Genomic DNA, 17,266 nt, shown 5'->3' on the forward strand with positions numbered 1-17,266 from the left:
ACAGATGCTGCCAGACCTGCTGAGATTTTCCAGCATTTTCTCTTTAACTCTTGATTACATTTGTTTAGCTTCCTTCAGCATGTTCTCCTAGATCTTTTCATTGACCTGCTGGAGGCCTAGGATGACAGTGGCATTAGAGTCTTTACTGACCAAAGTGAAAGCTCAGCTACCTAGATTCATAGTTTGGGAATTCTCATTTAGAACTAACAACAAAATCCGATTTGTAATTTGTTAATTAATGCTAGGAAAATCAAATAATCGAATAAGTATATTATTTCCGCTGGTCTAATTTTTCTCTCCATGGTTGGAAGATAAAGGGCCCAATTTTATTCTCATTTACTTTCATCTTCCCTTCCTTACTTAAAGGTAGTGATCATGCTGGGGTTCCCTCACAAATCTGTCTCCCAGTTCAGCAAAGCTTTCTTCATTTGTCAGTCTGTCCACAGGATGGTGTGAGTCTAATCCTATACTCAGTGGAGATCTTCACAAAGCTACCTTGCTGTAGCATTGGACATGATATCACCACCACAAGACAACAGCAAAATCCTGCTCATGCTGGAGGTCTGAAATGAAAACAGAAAGTGCTGGAGATACTCAGCAGGTCTGGCAGCTTCTGTGCAGAAAGAAAGCAGAGTTAGTGTTTCGGGCTGATGGCCTTTCACATGTTATGAAGGTTTATTGACGTGAAATGTGAACTCTGTTTCTGTCTCCCCAGCTGCTGCCAGATCTCATTTTGATAAAAGTTATACCCCTCCTGAATACCAATACAAGATCCAGTCATAGCATCCAGCTAACTCAGCACAGACCGGAAAATACACCTAAAGTTGTTTTAAAAATTTAGATTACTTACAGTGTGGAAACAGGCCCTTCAGCCCAACAAGTCCACATCGACCTTCTGAAGAGGGACCCACCCAGATCCATTCCCCTACATTTATCCTTCGCCTAACACTTGGCTGACCTGTGTCTCTGATTTGTATCATGCTTCATTTAAGTGTGAAGAGAGGTAGCTCAGGTCGCAGTATCACAGAGATTTTTACTGCTGCTTGGAAATAAAACCATATCATTCCCAAGTATTCCAAACCCCCATCTCTACATCAGGTGTTCTTCCTATGAATTGAGCACATATTGACACAGCTATTAATATCATAAAAGAACAAAACAGTTTTTTATTTGTTCACTTTCCTCTAACTGAAGACTGTCTGGAGGTGGTGTGTGTACGACATGGAAGATGAAAATACAATGGGATTGTGTGTCCTGTCCCTGTGTGCAACAAAATTATTTTGAAGTAACACAAGAACGTTGCGTAAACTGACGATGATTCCTTTATTTGATCAGTGACTTTTAATTCAAGTCATCACCAGTGAAGAATTAAGGTGAAACAATTGCATTTCAAATTTGAGATTACTCTCCATCCAATGGACAGGCGATGCAAACAGATGATTCTGAAAGCACATTGTGGGTCACTAAAGAGCTCAATGCATTCATATTTGATCTTTCTAATCACTTCTAAATGAGGTCATTGATCTACTTGCTTCTGTTAACATTAAAAATAATCTCTGTTACCATTTGAACCCACTTCTGCATCTAAGTGTCTGACAGGAATTGTGTACTTGCCTACATGGGACTCACAGAAACATAGAGAATGAGTGCCCTTCCAACCAGGTCCGCCATTCAATGTGATCATAGCTGATCATCCAACTCAACAGCCTGTTCCCATTTATTCTGCACATTCTTCAATCCCTTTAGCCTGAAATGCTTTACACAACTCCTCCTTAAAAGCACAGTTTTGGCCTTGACTGTTTCCTATGGTAATGAATTGCACAGGCTCACCATCCTCTGCATGAACAAATTTCTCCTCATCTCAGTCCTAAATGGTTTACCCTCTAAGCTTAAACTGCCATGCCTGGTTCTGGGAGTGGCCATCCGGATTGGCTTTCCTGCAAGTCCCCTTCCAAGTTCTGTTGGAATTTTATAGGTCTCTCAGATTCCCCTCATTCTCCTCAACTCCAGCAAGTATAACGCTAACTGATTCAACCTCTTCTCAGACGTCAGTCCAGAAATCAATCTGATAAACTTTTGGTGCACTCCCTCTATAGCAAGTACATCCTTCCTCAGATAAGGAAACCAAAACTGCGCACAATATTTCAGGTGTGGTCTCTCAAAGGTCTGTACAAGTGCAGCGAGACACCCAGTTCCTCTACTGGAATCCTCTTGGTTTGAAATCCACCATATTTTTTATCACTGTGATGGCCTGTTGTACCTGCTTGTACACCTTCAGTGCCTGGTGTATAAGGGCACCCAGGACTTGTTGCACTTCCCCTTTCTCAGTTTACAACCAGAGACCTCCTGGATCAAACAGCAACAGATAAGGCCAGCTATGGATGGCAAGATAGAGACAGAGTCACAGTGCAGTGCATTAGTGATTTGAAATAACTTGGACATGTTCCTTCAAACAAAGTTGAATTTCGCAAGAACCCATGACCAATTTTTATTTCATGTCCCAAGAGGACAGCTGACTGAATTGAAAATGAAGCCAATCAGCTGCCAACAAGAACGTAACTAAGAGAAGGCCAGGGAGTCTGGTTTCCCAGCACAGTGCCTCTCCTGTACATCATGGGGGGTGTAGAGGAATTTATACTCTGCATAGCTACACAGTTCACCACTGCCTTTCCATATTGGTTTGAAACATGAGACATTGGGCACAGTTAGCGAGTTAGGTCCTTTTAGTGTCATAGAGATGTACAGCATAGAAACAGACCTTCGGTCCAACTCGTCCATGCCGACCAGATATCCCAACCCAATCTAAACTTTTCTCCTCTTACCTTAAAAATATGCCTAGTTTTGAATTCACCCACTGTTGGAAAACACCTTTGTTATTCACCATATCTATGCCCCTCATGATTTTATAAACTTTCTATGCTCCAGGGAAAAAAGTTCCAGTAACTCAAACCGTCCATTCCTGGCAACATCCTGGTAAATCTTTTCTGAACACTCTCTGATTTAATATCTTCCCTATGACAGGGTAAAAGAACTGGACACAGTACTCCAAAAGTAGCCTCACCAACATACTGTACAACCTCAACATGACTTCCCAACTCCTATACTGAGTTACAGCAAATAAAGATCTGAGCAAATAAGACAAAGTTGCTAAATACCTTTGTAACCACCCTGTCTACATGTGATGCAAATTTCAAAGAATTATAGTCTCCCAGGGTCTCTGTTCTACACCACCACCCAGGGCTCTCCCATTAATTGTATAAGTATATTTTATCAAAATTAAACTTTAACTGCCACTCCTCAGCCCACTGACCCAATTGATCAAAAATCTTCCTCATTGTTCACTGTACCACAAATTTTGGTGTTATCCGCAAACCTAATAAACATGCCTCCTAAATTCTCATCCAAATGATCTTTCCAAAATGAACACTTCACATTTCTCCATATTGTATTCCATTTGCCAATTTTTTGCCCACTTTGATCATAAACCCCACATGTAACATTGGGAGAATGCTGTCAGCACAACTGTTTAGGTTTCTGCAATATTATCAGCAGATATCAAGTGCTAGATCCAATATTTACACTAGCATTTTGACAGAAGATAATGAGAGGATTGTGAATTCACAATATACACAATTTTAAAAAGTCTAATTGTTCCAATGGCAAAGTGAGTAAGAACTGTATCACTTAGAAGTATTAGTTATTTATTTCATTCTAATTATTTGAAAGTAATTTATGGATCACAAAGTTTCCTATCTTTCCATTTGGCTATCAACATTTGCCATCTTTTTACTTGCTCCACAAATCCTCATAAGTCCCATGTTACTTCCTTGTCTTCTATTGTCCCCTCTACCTGACTACTAACAGAATATTTAACCAAAACATTGACGCTAATTAGAATCAGGGACGAGTCCAGCAACAAGCTCATTTGCCAAGTTAACCTTTCTAACAAATAGGAGAAAGTGAGGATGCAGATGCTGGAGATCAGAGTCAAAAAGTGTGGTGCTGGAGAAGCACAGCCAGACAGGCAGCATCCAAGGGACAGGAGAGTCAACATTTCAGGCATACACCCGATTCCTGATGAATGCCTGAAATGTTGACTCTCCTGCTCCTCGGATACTGCCTGACCAGCTGTGCTTTTCCAGCACCACACTTTTTGACCATTCTAATGAATATTCATGATTTTCTGTCTGTCTCATCCATCTCATCCATTCCCATTTTACCTTGAAACTCCTTAGTCTTGCATTTTGCTAATCATCCTTTTGGGTGTGTGCATGATTTCATAGGAGTTACCACAGTTGCTTTGCCTTCTGCAAAAATCTATTGGTTGTTCAAATAACACATACCCTAAGTCTATATAGTGTGTGGCCTGGAGAGAAACTTAAAGGTGATGTGATTCCCAAGCACTCGCTGTTGTTGTGCACCCAGATGGTGAGAGCCAAGGTTTGAAGAGGTGAACCAATACATAACAGAAGTTCACAATTGTAACCTCTTTCCCTCTTTCAAACTGTCTCCCAGATGTTTTTTTCGGTTGAGGTCATAGAAAAGTTATGTTTCATCTTGGTGGACTGAAGAGCCTGTTCCTGTGTGGTATTGTCATTTGTTGTTAGGATACAGTGGGTGGCACTGTGACACAGTGGGTAGCACTGCTGCCTCACAGCGCCAGAGATCTGGGTTCAATTCCCGCCTCAGGTGACTGACTGTGTGGAGTTTGCACATTCTCCCCGTGTCTATGTGGGTTTCTTCCCACTGTCTAAAGATGCGCAGGTCAGGTGAATTGGCCATGCTAAATTGCCCGTAGTGTTAGGTAAGGGGTAAATGTAGGGTTATGAGTGGGTGGCGGGTCGGTGTGGACTTGTTGGGGATGCCTTTTGAAATGGTTTATGTTCTTGCCTCACCTTTGAGACGAAGAAAATGATTTTATTGTGACCCACTTCCCAATTCAGAGGCAATATTAAGTTTCACTGATTTTGTTAATGTGGAGATTTGCAAAAGAACTGCAGATGCTGCTTTTTCTTTCATTTATATTTGCGGGGGGGGGGGTGGAGGTGTTGCAGACAGATCATCTCAGATGTTTCCTTTAAAAATTACTTATGCATACTTTTACTTTTCAATGCAGATTCCTCCTTTGGGAAAACATAATCTGCCACCAATTGATGGTCCAACAGACTCTGAGCGTGGCCCGATTCTCCCGGTACCGAAGGGGATCCGGCCTGTGCTGAGCAAGTACAGGATTGAGGTGGGAAACCCTTTCATCATGTTCCAGACACTGCACTGGCCTGGATTGTGTAGTCAGCAACAAAGCAATGCAGCACACACCTGACTGACCTCGATACAAGCTGCCTGTGAGGATCTAGGGAGTTCCTGAACATAGGCTTCTTCAACTGCAACATCACAGAATTCAGCAATAGTGCAGGCAGCCTCATCTAACTGAAGAACTCTCACTCTGCAGGGCAGACAAAAAAATAGGAATAATTTCCCACAGTTTAATTATTGTTCTGAAAGCAGCATAAAGATTGGGACATTAAGATTGAGATTAAGGATCATTTGGGATGTCACCTTGCAACATTCATGTACCAAAGCCAGCAAGGGATAGCAAGCAGTATGGGAACCAAAGTGGCAAGTGGAGGGAGAATAGGGCAGCATGGAGAGAGGGGTGGTACAGAAAGAGAAGAATGGGGTGCAGGAGAGAACAGAAATGAGACAGCAAGGGGAGTAACAATCACATAGCATCCAATTGTGTTTCCAGTACAGTGCCAGCACACAGTGATGAGGACATTATTTGGGTCTGACTGGCAGGAAACAATGATTTATTTTAAAATATAAGCTATATTCCAATGTCCATCTAATGGAATGAAATGCCATATTTGTATAAATCAGTTTTACAGGAGCAGAGTTCAGTGATGAGTTAGTATGTTGCTAAAAATGAGTTATGCCTGATCAAGTAGGGTTTAACATTTCCATTGGATTTTACAGAGAGATTGTTGATGTTCATGACAGATCACTAATTCTGCATTGATTACATCTGAGATTACAACAGTCCATCCTGTTGAGGAGCAGGGTATCACTGATAAGAACCTAAGGATTTCAGTGTCTAGCTGTGCATTTACAGATGCCAGCGATTTCAGTCAGTTTGCCAGAGAAATGGCAGTAAGTGTTGACAGCCTCAGCACTATTACAGCCACAAGACTATTACATGGAAAATCACAGGGGTAGCATTTGTTGTGTTTACAGTCATCATTGTTTGACCTGATTACACACAGGGAATCAACCACATGGTAGGTGGACTGGTTAAGAGTGAAAGGTCTTCCTAAAAATTCCTAATGCACAGTTTAGATGGTGGATCACAATCTGCCGGCTTTCTGTACAAATACAAATTCTGTACAAATGAGGGAAGTAATCTTTCTGACAGATTTAGTCAGTGGCGGTGGTGGGGGTGGGGCAGAGGAGGGATTGGGAGGGGTCGTGGGTAAATGATTAGAAGTTGAGTCCACCCAATAGTTTGACACATTGGAATATTGAGGGACTGTGCAGTAGAACATGAGTCAGTCCCATAACTAAGGCCCAATATCAGATAGTCTGAGAAACACACCAATAGATATCGAGCAGGGATGTAAATGCATTGAAGGTTATTCAGAAAAGGTTTACCAGCCTAATAGCTGAAATGAGAAGTTAGTCATGAGATCAGACTGAACATGCTAGGCTTATATTGCTGGAGTTTAGAAATGATTTGATTAAAACATATGAAATCCTGAGGAATCTTCACAGGGGAGATGTAAAGAGAATGTTTCCTCATCGGGAGCAGTTCTGAAGAAAAATCAAATTTGTACGCCCTGTTTCTCTCTCCATAAATGTGGTCAGACCTGCTGAAGTTCTCTAGCACATTTTTAAAATTTAAAAAGCATTGCTTATCTAATCTGTGTCAGAATAGAATTAAGCACCAAATTATTTCAGGCATAAGTAGTAATGCTTCATCTTTGTTCTTCACTGTGCTCACCAAATATTAAAGAGTAGAAATGACCTTTGGATTGAATGAAGATCTCATATGTGATTTAAACACAAGCCTGAAATCTGATTATGAGAATATATCAAACAGAGTCTTAAGATCTGACCTGGAGCAATAGGACAACATTATTTCTCCTTACATACCCATTTGCCTTGATGTAGAAGATCTCTTGTTATTTTTTACAGATTCTCTTTTGGGGTCTGAGGGATCTGAAGCGTGTGAATCTGGCACAGGTTGATAGGCCACGGGTTGACATTGAATGTGCTGGGAAGGGTGTGCAGTCCGCAGTCATTCAGAATTACAAGAAAAATCCAAATTTCAGCACTTTGGTCAAGTACTTTGAAGTGGTAAGGACTGACTGTCTTGAATGTCAATGTTTTATATAGAGCTGTGTGGACTGTATATCACATGCCCCATTTTCTGCCTTAATCACATCATTCTCTTATTTCAAAGAGTTGACTTGAATGAGGTGGTGACAGAGATTGACTATTCATAGTTTAATCATCCTATTTTGAACTTTAAGCAAACAAGCTCCATGATTAAAGTTGTTCTTCATTAACATGTTCGCAATTTTTGAAATTTACAGAATACTGAGTAGCCTAGATAGAGTTTTGTGGACAAGGTATTTCCACTAGTACAAGAGACTAGTAGCAACTCACATGTTTCACTTGCCACATTTTCCAATGCTGAGGTCAGTTGCAGTGCCTGTTTGAAGTCCAGTTGGGTTTCAGCTAGTAGATTTTGCATTGTTACATCATTAATCCCACATACCAAAAGGTCTGTTAGCATCTCATTAAGGGTTAAACCAAAGTCACATGCCTCTGCCAGTCATCTTAACCTTGTCAAAAATCCAGATGTTGATTCTCAGTTCTTGAACTGCTGAGTAAAACCAATAGCATCTCAGAATTAGAGGAGGCTTGGAGTCATAGTATTCCATAACTAAATCTGTCAGTTCTTGAAAGGATTTAATATCTGGTACCTCAGGGAAAGTTAGTCTCCTAATAACCAAGAAAGCTGTGGGTCCACAAACTGTCAAGAGAATTACTCTTTGTTTTTCATCTGCCCAATGGCCAGGAAAAATAACAAATTCTTTCCATATACTGGGCCCAGCCTTCGCTGCTCCTTCATCAGGCGGTTGTTGAGTATAAGATTGTAAGACAGAGAATTCATAGCAAAAGCTTACAGTACGATATAACTGATACATCACACTGGTACATCACACTGTGAACCTTTGTTATAAATTCTGTGTCTTACCATCTTATACTCCACAGCCACCTGATGAAGGAGTAGCACTCTAAAAGCGAGTGCTTCCAATTAGACCTGTTGGACTATAACCTGGTGTTGTGTGATTTTTAACTTTGTACACCCCAGTCCAGCACTGGCATCTCCAAATCATATCTACAGATAGATATCCTGGCATGGCAGGTAAACCAGACGATGGTCAGTAGAATGATACTGGGTTTGGAGAAACTGTCTTATGAGGAGAAATTGATTAGGTTGGGCCAGTTCTCATTGGAATTTAAAAGAATGAGAAGCAACCTGACTGGACACAGGGGTTCTTTTGGGGACTGACAGGGTAAATGTGAAAAGGTGTATCCCCTTGTGGGATAGTCTAGGACTAGAAGGCATAAACTCAGAATAAGGGAGTTCACGTTGAAGACAGTGATTAGGAGAAATTTCTTGTCTCGGACAGCAGTGATTCCGTGGAATTCTTTACCACACAGGGCTGTTGAAGCTGAATCATTCCGTGTTGAGATATGTAGATTTTTATTCAGTAAGGGAATCAAGAGCTATAGAGAAAGGAAAAGAAAGTGGAGTTGAGGGTTATCACATCAGCCACTATCTCATTGAAGGGCAGTACAGACTTCTGCTCCCACATCTTCTGGTCTAAATATTATTTGGTTGTGGTGCAGGAAAGTATAAAGAATGTCATGCCAGCTAAAACCCAGAGTATTCTCACTTCAATCTTTATTCACCCCTGTCTCTCATACATTTTCCTTGGGAGCAGTTCCAACAATTGATTTGTGGTAATGGCTACAAGTGGAAGTTAACATTTCTTTCCAAGGAGATTGCTACAGAGATGAGCTGTATCACTCAGTGCTCAAGTCGAATCTCAGTGATGTATTGTGATATGAGAACCGTAATAACTGCACCAATGTTACTGTCTGTTAAATTAATATTATTTAAAAAGACAACAAAGAACAGCAGATGCTTGAAATCAAACAAATGGGTGGCACAGTGGTTAGCACTGCTGCCTCACAGCGCCAGAGACCCGGGTTCAGTTCCCGCCTCAGGCGACTGACTGTGTGGAGTTTGCACGTTCTCCCCGTGTCTGCGTGGGTTTCTTCCGGGTGCTCCGGTTTCCTCCCACAGTCCAAAGATGTGCGGGTCAGGTGAATTGGCCATGCTAAATTGCCCGTAGTGTTAGGTAAGGGGTAAATGTAGGGGTATGGGTGGGTTGCCCTTCGGTGGGTCAGAGTGGACTTGTTGGGCCAAAGGGCCTGTTTCCACACTGTAAGTAATCTAATCTAAAAAAAATCAGAATTTATAACTCAGCAGCACTGCAGAGACAAATCAGAATTAACATTTTGGGTAATGTCTTGAAGTCTGAAGGATCACTGGACCCAAAACATTCACTCTGTTTTCTCTGCACACCTGCTACCTGACCTGTTAAGTTAACTTTATTCTCTGATATGGCAAACATATTCTTCCTCTTAACACTGTTCTGTCATGTTGTTTACAGGATCTGCCTGAAAATGAACTTCTTCACCCTCCTCTTAATATCCGTGTGGTAGACTGCCGTGCATTCGGCAGGTACACCCTGGTTGGTTCACATGCTGTTGGTTCCCTGAGAAAGTTCATTTACCGACCACCGGAGAATAAAGTTCAGAACTGGGTGAATGCAGGTACACCAAAACGCAAGACCTTTCTCAAACATGTAGCAACTTATCGTACCTTATCCAGTCATTACCTTTCTGATAGCTCTCTTTTTCTTAGAGTCATCTCCTGGAAAGGTGTCTCTGATGTGTATTTAATGTATGTATACAATTAACATCACTCACGAAACTAGCTTTACAGGACCAGATTCTAAACCAAATTATTTGTCTCTGAATCAGAGTTGAGAGTGAGGTGCTGGAAAAGCCCAGCAGGTCAGGCAGAATCCAAGGAGCAGGAGAATCGACATTTCAGGAAAAGCCCTTCATTAGGAACGATTCATCTCTGAATCAGGACAATGCCTTGACCAATCACAGTCGCCTACCTAAGTTTAAAATTTGAACAAAAGTTTACAGTTAAATGTCAGTCATTATTAACTGGTGCATTTACCATGGCAACACTTCTACCAATCAGAGTCCACTTTCCAACCACTCAACTCTTTTCTCTCATACAGTGGGAAATTTCTCTTTACTTTTGTTTTTCTTGTCCAATCATTCTGATGAGTGCAAGATAAAAAATCTTGACAAAATGTGTCTTTTTTCATTAAAATTCATGTTCTATAGCACCAAAAGACTAACTATAATTCTTACAAGTCATTCCTTGCAACTTTGCAAACCCACCTTCAGAATACATCTTCCTCATTACATTTGCCTCTGGTTGGATTGCTTTATTAATCCAATTTTCTAAACAAAAATAAACCAGTCTGGGAAATAGAAACCTATCTCCAAGGCAGAGGGAGATGCTCATCTCGTGTTGAAATGAGGGAGACTGTAGACATTTTCCAGACTGCTTATCTAATACTAGGTTGTGTTTGTCCCCTCCACGTCATTCATCCTGAATAAACATGGACAACTTCTCTTCTATTTTACTTGTTTTATTAATTCCTTGATAAATTTATTTAAATTTATAATTATAAATTTGTAAATTCAGAACTTTGAGTGTCTGAGTGGGCATATAATGTTGAGATTGTACAAAACATTGGTGAGGTCTCTTCTGGAGTGCTGTCTACAGTTCTGATTTGCCTGCTATAGGAAGGATATTATTAAACTGGAGAGAGCTCAGAAACTATTTACCAAGATGTTGCCAAGAATGGAGGGTTTGAGTTATCACAATAGGCTGGATAGGCTGGGATTTCTTTCACTGGAGTATAGGAGGTTGAGGGGTGAGCAAATCAAGACTTATAAAACCATGAGGGGCAGATATAAAGTGAATGAAAGCGTCCTTTTCCCTAGAGTAGGGGAGTACAAAGTCAGGGGATACGTTTTAAAGGTGAGAAGAGAAAGATTTAGAAAGGACATGAGGGGCAACTGTTTTACACAGAGAGTGGTTCATGTGTGAAATGAACCACCAGATGCAGGTACTGTTAGAATATTTAAAAGACTTTTAGATAAGTTCATGAACAGGAAAGAGTTGCAGAGATGTGGGAATTTAATTTGGGAACATGGTCAGCATAAACTGGTTGGACCAAAGGGTCTGGTTCCGTGCTGTATCACTCTATGACTTTATCTTTTCCATTTTAACGGCAAGATTAACATATCAGAAGAATTTACCAAGCTGTCTGATTTTGCTTTAACTTTTATTGTTAAATATTTTATATTCAATCTGCCTTCTATTTTGTGCAACTGTAATTATATTTCCTTCCAATATATATTTTAATATGTATTCCATTTTAACTTGTAATACATTTCACTAAGAGAGGGTTTCATTTCTTGACATTATGAGTTTATTGTTGACAGTAAAAACTGTACATGTTTTAGCAATAACTTGGATTTCCATCTGCTTCATAGAATTCCTAAATTTGGGTGAACAATTAACTATATTTCTCTATTCATAGAAATTCACCCTACCTCATATCCACAGACCATTAAAACAATTCTAATGTATAAAAATCCTATCTATAATCAGATTATTAGTGAGTGCAATAAGAGACGTTAATTGTAACAATCTTCAATTCTTGTTGGAAAACTTAAACAATTAACATGGTTAAAGAAATTAATGAGTTCATTGCAAATTGGACAAAGCAGGAGCGACTGAAAAACAATCCGGTCTTGTGTTAATTGGTTTCCACTGTATTTTCAATGGCTCCCCATACTACATTTCTATCTTCCTTTATTGCTTTCTTAAATACATGCCAACTGGTCCAGGTAAGGGTTTGCGCTCAATATAAACAGCTGGGATGTGTGTCAGTCAGGGATTTCCAAAACCTCAAACTTATCACGTACAAAGCCAAAATCATATCCAATTAATTATTTATTTCTTTAACATAAGAGGACAAAATGGAATCCTGTAACCTCCAATTCTGTTCAGTGTAGCCCTCCTCCGGTTTCTCACTGTCGTGGATAACATTGAACAGTTTCAGTCATCATGGATAATATTTGGGGTTCCATGAAAAATGCAATTTCAGATGAATTGAAATGACATCAGTGCCAAAGCAAAAGTGTGTTCCCAGTGACCAAACTTGCTATGACAGCAAAGGAGACCTTCAGCACTTCACCACAGCATGTTACATGGAGCACAGGAGCAAGTGTTCCACTCATTTCTCTTTCATGTCCATTATGGACATACCACGGGGAGATTACCAAAATATTGAAATGGGGGTCTCAGAGAGAGCTCACTGAAGGAGTTGAGGTTAGCATTCAGGGAAACAGTAGTGTGCAAAGTCTTCCCTGCCAATTGGGTCAGGAATCTGGCCCCATGTTTGTTTCTGGAGCCTTGCTATGAAACTTGCTCAATTATTTCACACCTGGACAGGAAGTTGGGTTCAGAGTTTGTGTCTCCCCAGTAATGCACCTCAAGGAGGGAAACTGGGGTTGTAACTGACTGCACTAAATGGTTCTTTGCACCACCTCTGTCTGACTGCTTCAAACCAAATTCAAAGCATCAAATTTTCAGGCCATAGTATCAACAGATGGTCACTTCAGCCAAACCCTTGAGGAATGTACTTGGATTATCATTGAATTTCACTATGTTAGAAGAATGAATTACAGTAAGAGATATCAACACATTTTCCCCAGATAGGTGATGTGAGTATTTAGATGGGAGTGCAGCAAATACATTCATCACCTTGGAAAGAAATTTCTATTTTAGTATAAATTTTAGAAAGTCACGTTAGCGTTTCAGTACAGAGCTTGCTTACATTTACTTAATTTTATGTTGGGAAATTATAGAAAAGGTTAGAGGCCAGATTTGTATGCAGAGGTAGTGGCCTCACTCCTTTGACGGAGAAGTCTCAAGTGAGTGTGTCTCCTCGCCCTGCCAAGCTCTGACTTGATTTTCTGGCTGTCTTCCTGTAAACTGGCTCAGGTTGAGAAGGATCCCCCATCCAGGAGCTGCCAGTCAAACAGCTGGCCACTGTCCAACAGTGCCACCAGGAGTCAGCCTCCCTTGGCACTCCCTGCTGGAACTGGCTGCTGAGGTAGCTCCATTGGAACCAATGCAACTTTCAAAAGAGGTTTACCCATCAGGGACTCTACCTTTAAAATCATAGGATCTGTTTCATGGTGTTTGAATCTGATCATTTACATATTTGAAAAAGATACATCAATCCTATCTTAGTGCACTGAGGTAAGAGAAGCTCTGTAATGCTGTCCTCTATGTTTTATAGCATGCACTGAAGTGTATGCAAGGAAATTTAGGAACCTGTCTGGACTGTAGGTAAGGATGCCCTATGACCTCTTGGGTGGCTCCTGTACTGAAGAATACGCCTGATCCTCCACCTCTGAGCATGAAGCTCCACCATCTGCTCAACAGCAGAAAAAAAATCCACCCTGAAAGGAAAACAAAGCTGTGAAAGCGATAACCGAAAAAGAGAAAAAGCTGGAAAACCTCGGCAAGTCTGGCAGCATCTGTAAGGAGAGAAAAGAGCTGATGTTTCGAGTCTAACTGACCCTTTGTCAAAGCTGTGAAAGAGATAGGTGGCTATCAAGTTGTAACAATAAAACTTCCTCTTGTCTGGATGGCATGTATTTCATCACAAATCAATGAGATGGAAACTTTTCCTACATTCTGTCAGCTATTTACTTTTGCCTCGTTTCTAACCTCTGATGTAATTTCCACCATATTCTCATGTTTTTCTCCCTTTCTTCTGTCCTTGTCTATTTCTGCCTGTCCCTGTCCTCTGGATTTCCCCTGGTTTCTGTTCAGCGAAACTAATGCATGGATACCAAGCACTGGCAAATGGAGGTCCACTCTTTCGCCCTGCAGGGGATATCAACGTTAACATGGAAACAGAGGTTCCAGTGAAGAAAATGGAAACTGTTGTCAAGCTGGAAGCTGTGAGTATGAACTGATCCCAGCAAGCAAGAGAAGATTAATGGGTATTCAGGAACAAAATGCATGGGAACATGCTGTAATCATGGAAAATGGGGCATATCACCATGGAGACACAGGACAACCTTAAATGTATTTAAATCAGACTCCTACACGTAATTTAAAGGTCACTACTATTTTGTGCAATGGGATTGTGAAATGAAGGTAGGCATTGACAGCTCCCCAAGGTAAGGGACAGCAAGGACTGCAGATACTGGAGAGTCAGTCGAGAGTGTGGTGCTGGAAAAGCACAGCAGACAGGCAGCATTCGAGGAGCAAGATAATCAACATTCCGGGCATAAGCCCTTCATCAGGAATGTTGGGGAGGGGGGAGCGGAGAGATAAATGTGGGGGTGGGGATGGGGAGAAGGCAGTAGGTGGATACAGGTGGGGGTAATTGTGATATGTTGGTGGGGAGGGTGGAGCAGATAGCTGGGAAGGAAGATGGACAGGGAGGACAGGTCATCAGGGCTCCATAAGGTAGGACACTGTTTCAGCCAACATTGTGCGTCAGCAGGAACAGGAACTCTCCCCGGGGTCTTCATGATCACTGCAGCTCCCGTTGTTGGTCAGTAGCTCTCTAACCTGTGGCTATCACACGTATACTTATAGGCCGTCCCTGGTTTACAAATATCAGTCATACGAACACTTGTACGTATGATTGAGAGCCACATTAATATTCATTTTAAAGGTACAACATGCAAATGTTCATGCATACTTATGAATTGCAATTTTAAACTGTACTGTCTTGTGTTCCAACTTGTGTAAAAATCAGAAGTCACTCAACAGCAGGTGAGAGTCCGACAGGTTTATTGGAAATCGCAAGCTTTCGGAGCGCTGTTCCTTTGTCGGGCAAAGACATTTCATCTGATGAAGGGACAACGCTTCAAAAGCCTGTGATTTCAATTAATCCTGTTGCAATATAACGTGGTGTCATGTGACTTCTGACCTTATCTACCACAGTCCAACAACGACACCTCCACATCATTTAAAAATCAACTTAGGACTGCAGAATGAATCTGTTTGTACTTGCGGTCTTAACAAACCATTCAAGTGGCTTGCCCTCCTTCTATGAACAGACTCTCACTCTATTAGCAGACTCTCACTCTATTAGCAGACTCTAAGTCTATTAGCAGACTCTGAGTCTATTAGCAGACTCTCACTCTATTAGCAGACTCTGAGTCTATTAGCAGACTCTCACTATTAGCAGACTAAGTCCATTTGTGTTCTGTGGTATTGAGACTGATGGGTCAAAGCTTTCAAAATCCATTGATGTGTAAAGAAGTAAAGCCACAAGATCATGCTTCAGCTGTACAAGACCGCACCTGTAAGGACACATTTGGAGTATTGTCTACAGTTCTGGTCACCACATTATAAGAAGGATGTGGAAACTTTGGGAAGGGTTCAGAGGAGATTTCCTCAGATGTTACCTGCTATGGAGGGAAGATCTTACAAGGAAAGGCTGGGGGAACTGAGGCAGTTTTCATTGGAGAGAAGAAGGTTGAGAGGTGACTTCATCGAGACATATAAGATAATCAGAAGGTTAGATGGGGTGGACAGTGAGAGCCTTTTTCCTCAGATGGTGAAGGCTAACACAAGGGGACATAGCTTTAAATTGAGGGGTGATAGATATAGGACAGATATCGGGGTAGTTTCTTCACTCAGAGAGTAGTAGGTGCATGGAACGGCCTACCTGCAACAGTAGTAAACTCGCTGACGTTAAGGGCATCTACATGGTCATTGGACATACATATGGGTAATAATGGAACGATGTAGGTTAGATGGGCATCAGATTAATTTCACAGGTGAGCGCAACATCGAGGGCCGAAGGGCCTGTACTGTGCTGAAATGGTCTATGTTCTAAGTAAAAATGCTACTGTTGAATCCAGTGACTTGTGCTGTGCAATATGTCATAGACAGGGGACCAACCTTCAGAGAAGCAATTACTGTCTTAGTTCAGAAATAAAGTGGGTGAACAATCAGTGGGCCCACACAGGATTGGGTCACAGTCTGTGCCATGGTCCTGTGCATACAATGCTCAACAGGCATTAGCAAGCACGTCAGGCCAGAGTCAAAATCAGAGACAGAATCTCACACACCCATGTCTGTCAATGCATTGGCAGGGCAGGAGCATTAGGATGCATGCTGCTACTTTAATGGATGAGATTGCTGACCAGAAAAATATTGATGCATTTGTACCCGTACATAAACATTAGGGAAATCAGCTGAAGTGAGATGTGTGTGCACGTGACATTCTCCATCCAACTTGGTGGAGTTCAGCCCTTTGCTGTCAGATTCACCAACTGGCTGCTGTCAATTTGATCTGAGGGTCCACTTAGCGCTCTTTACAGGACAGCAGCAAGATATGAGAACCACGTCTATTCATGTTGTCGGAAAGTGGATTCATTGGGTTTTGAACAGCCAAGCCCCTCCAAGATGTGATATTAATAAGCATGTTTGTATGCTTTTCTCATTTTAATTTATTTTAGCATTTTTTTGTGAAGCTGTTGTTTTCTAAAATCATAAAACTCTTTTATTGTCCACATGATTGGTGTTTCTTCAATGTTCTCTTGCTCCATTTCTGATCGAAATGGAGACAGTATTTCATGGTCTTTGTGCTATTAGTTTTGTGATGCTGACATCATCTCATTTGTTTTTTTTTGTTCCCACTTGATGACAGAATTCTGATGCTGTTGTTAAGGTTGATGCGGTAAGTTGGAATATTGTAATCATGATAAACCATCAAATGCCACAGCACTGTAAAGGGACGCATTCTTTGAACAATTCTGATTAGGAAACAGTCTTTTCCCATTAATAGTAAACTCTCCAGAAGTCTGTCTATGACATGACTGTCCCCTCCCCCAAACGGGTATCATCTGGGAAGGTGGTGCTCCCATCTATTATGCATCCTATATAACATGGGAAGATGATACTCCCAAATATTGTACACAACTAGAAGAGATGCAAAACCCAGTTTGTAATCTAAGAAACAAGCTCTTCTCCTCACTGCCAACGATCTGT

At 41.2% G+C, this 17,266-nt stretch overlaps 1 protein-coding gene across 5 annotated transcripts in view; it reads left to right on the top strand.

The window, feature by feature from the left end:
• otofa (otoferlin a) overlaps positions 1 to 17,266 on the top strand; it is a 446,338-nt gene that overhangs the window by 356,767 nt on the left and 72,305 nt on the right. For 4 of the 5 annotated variants that reach the window (XM_060853972.1, XM_060853981.1, XM_060854001.1 and 1 more), the window contains exons 28-32: positions 5,117 to 5,236; positions 7,189 to 7,350; positions 9,747 to 9,909; positions 14,081 to 14,211; positions 16,926 to 16,955. In XM_060853972.1, coding sequence (XP_060709955.1) covers positions 5,117 to 5,236; positions 7,189 to 7,350; positions 9,747 to 9,909; positions 14,081 to 14,211; positions 16,926 to 16,955 — 606 coding nt within the window. The remainder of the gene's footprint in view (positions 1 to 5,116; positions 5,237 to 7,188; positions 7,351 to 9,746; positions 9,910 to 14,080; positions 14,212 to 16,925; positions 16,956 to 17,266) is intronic. The other variant, XM_060853992.1, reaches the window with a different exon arrangement.

The sequence above is a fragment of the Hemiscyllium ocellatum genome, chromosome 3 (genome assembly GCF_020745735.1).
Source record: "Hemiscyllium ocellatum isolate sHemOce1 chromosome 3, sHemOce1.pat.X.cur, whole genome shotgun sequence".
Classification (NCBI taxonomy): Eukaryota; Metazoa; Chordata; class Chondrichthyes; order Orectolobiformes; family Hemiscylliidae; genus Hemiscyllium; species Hemiscyllium ocellatum.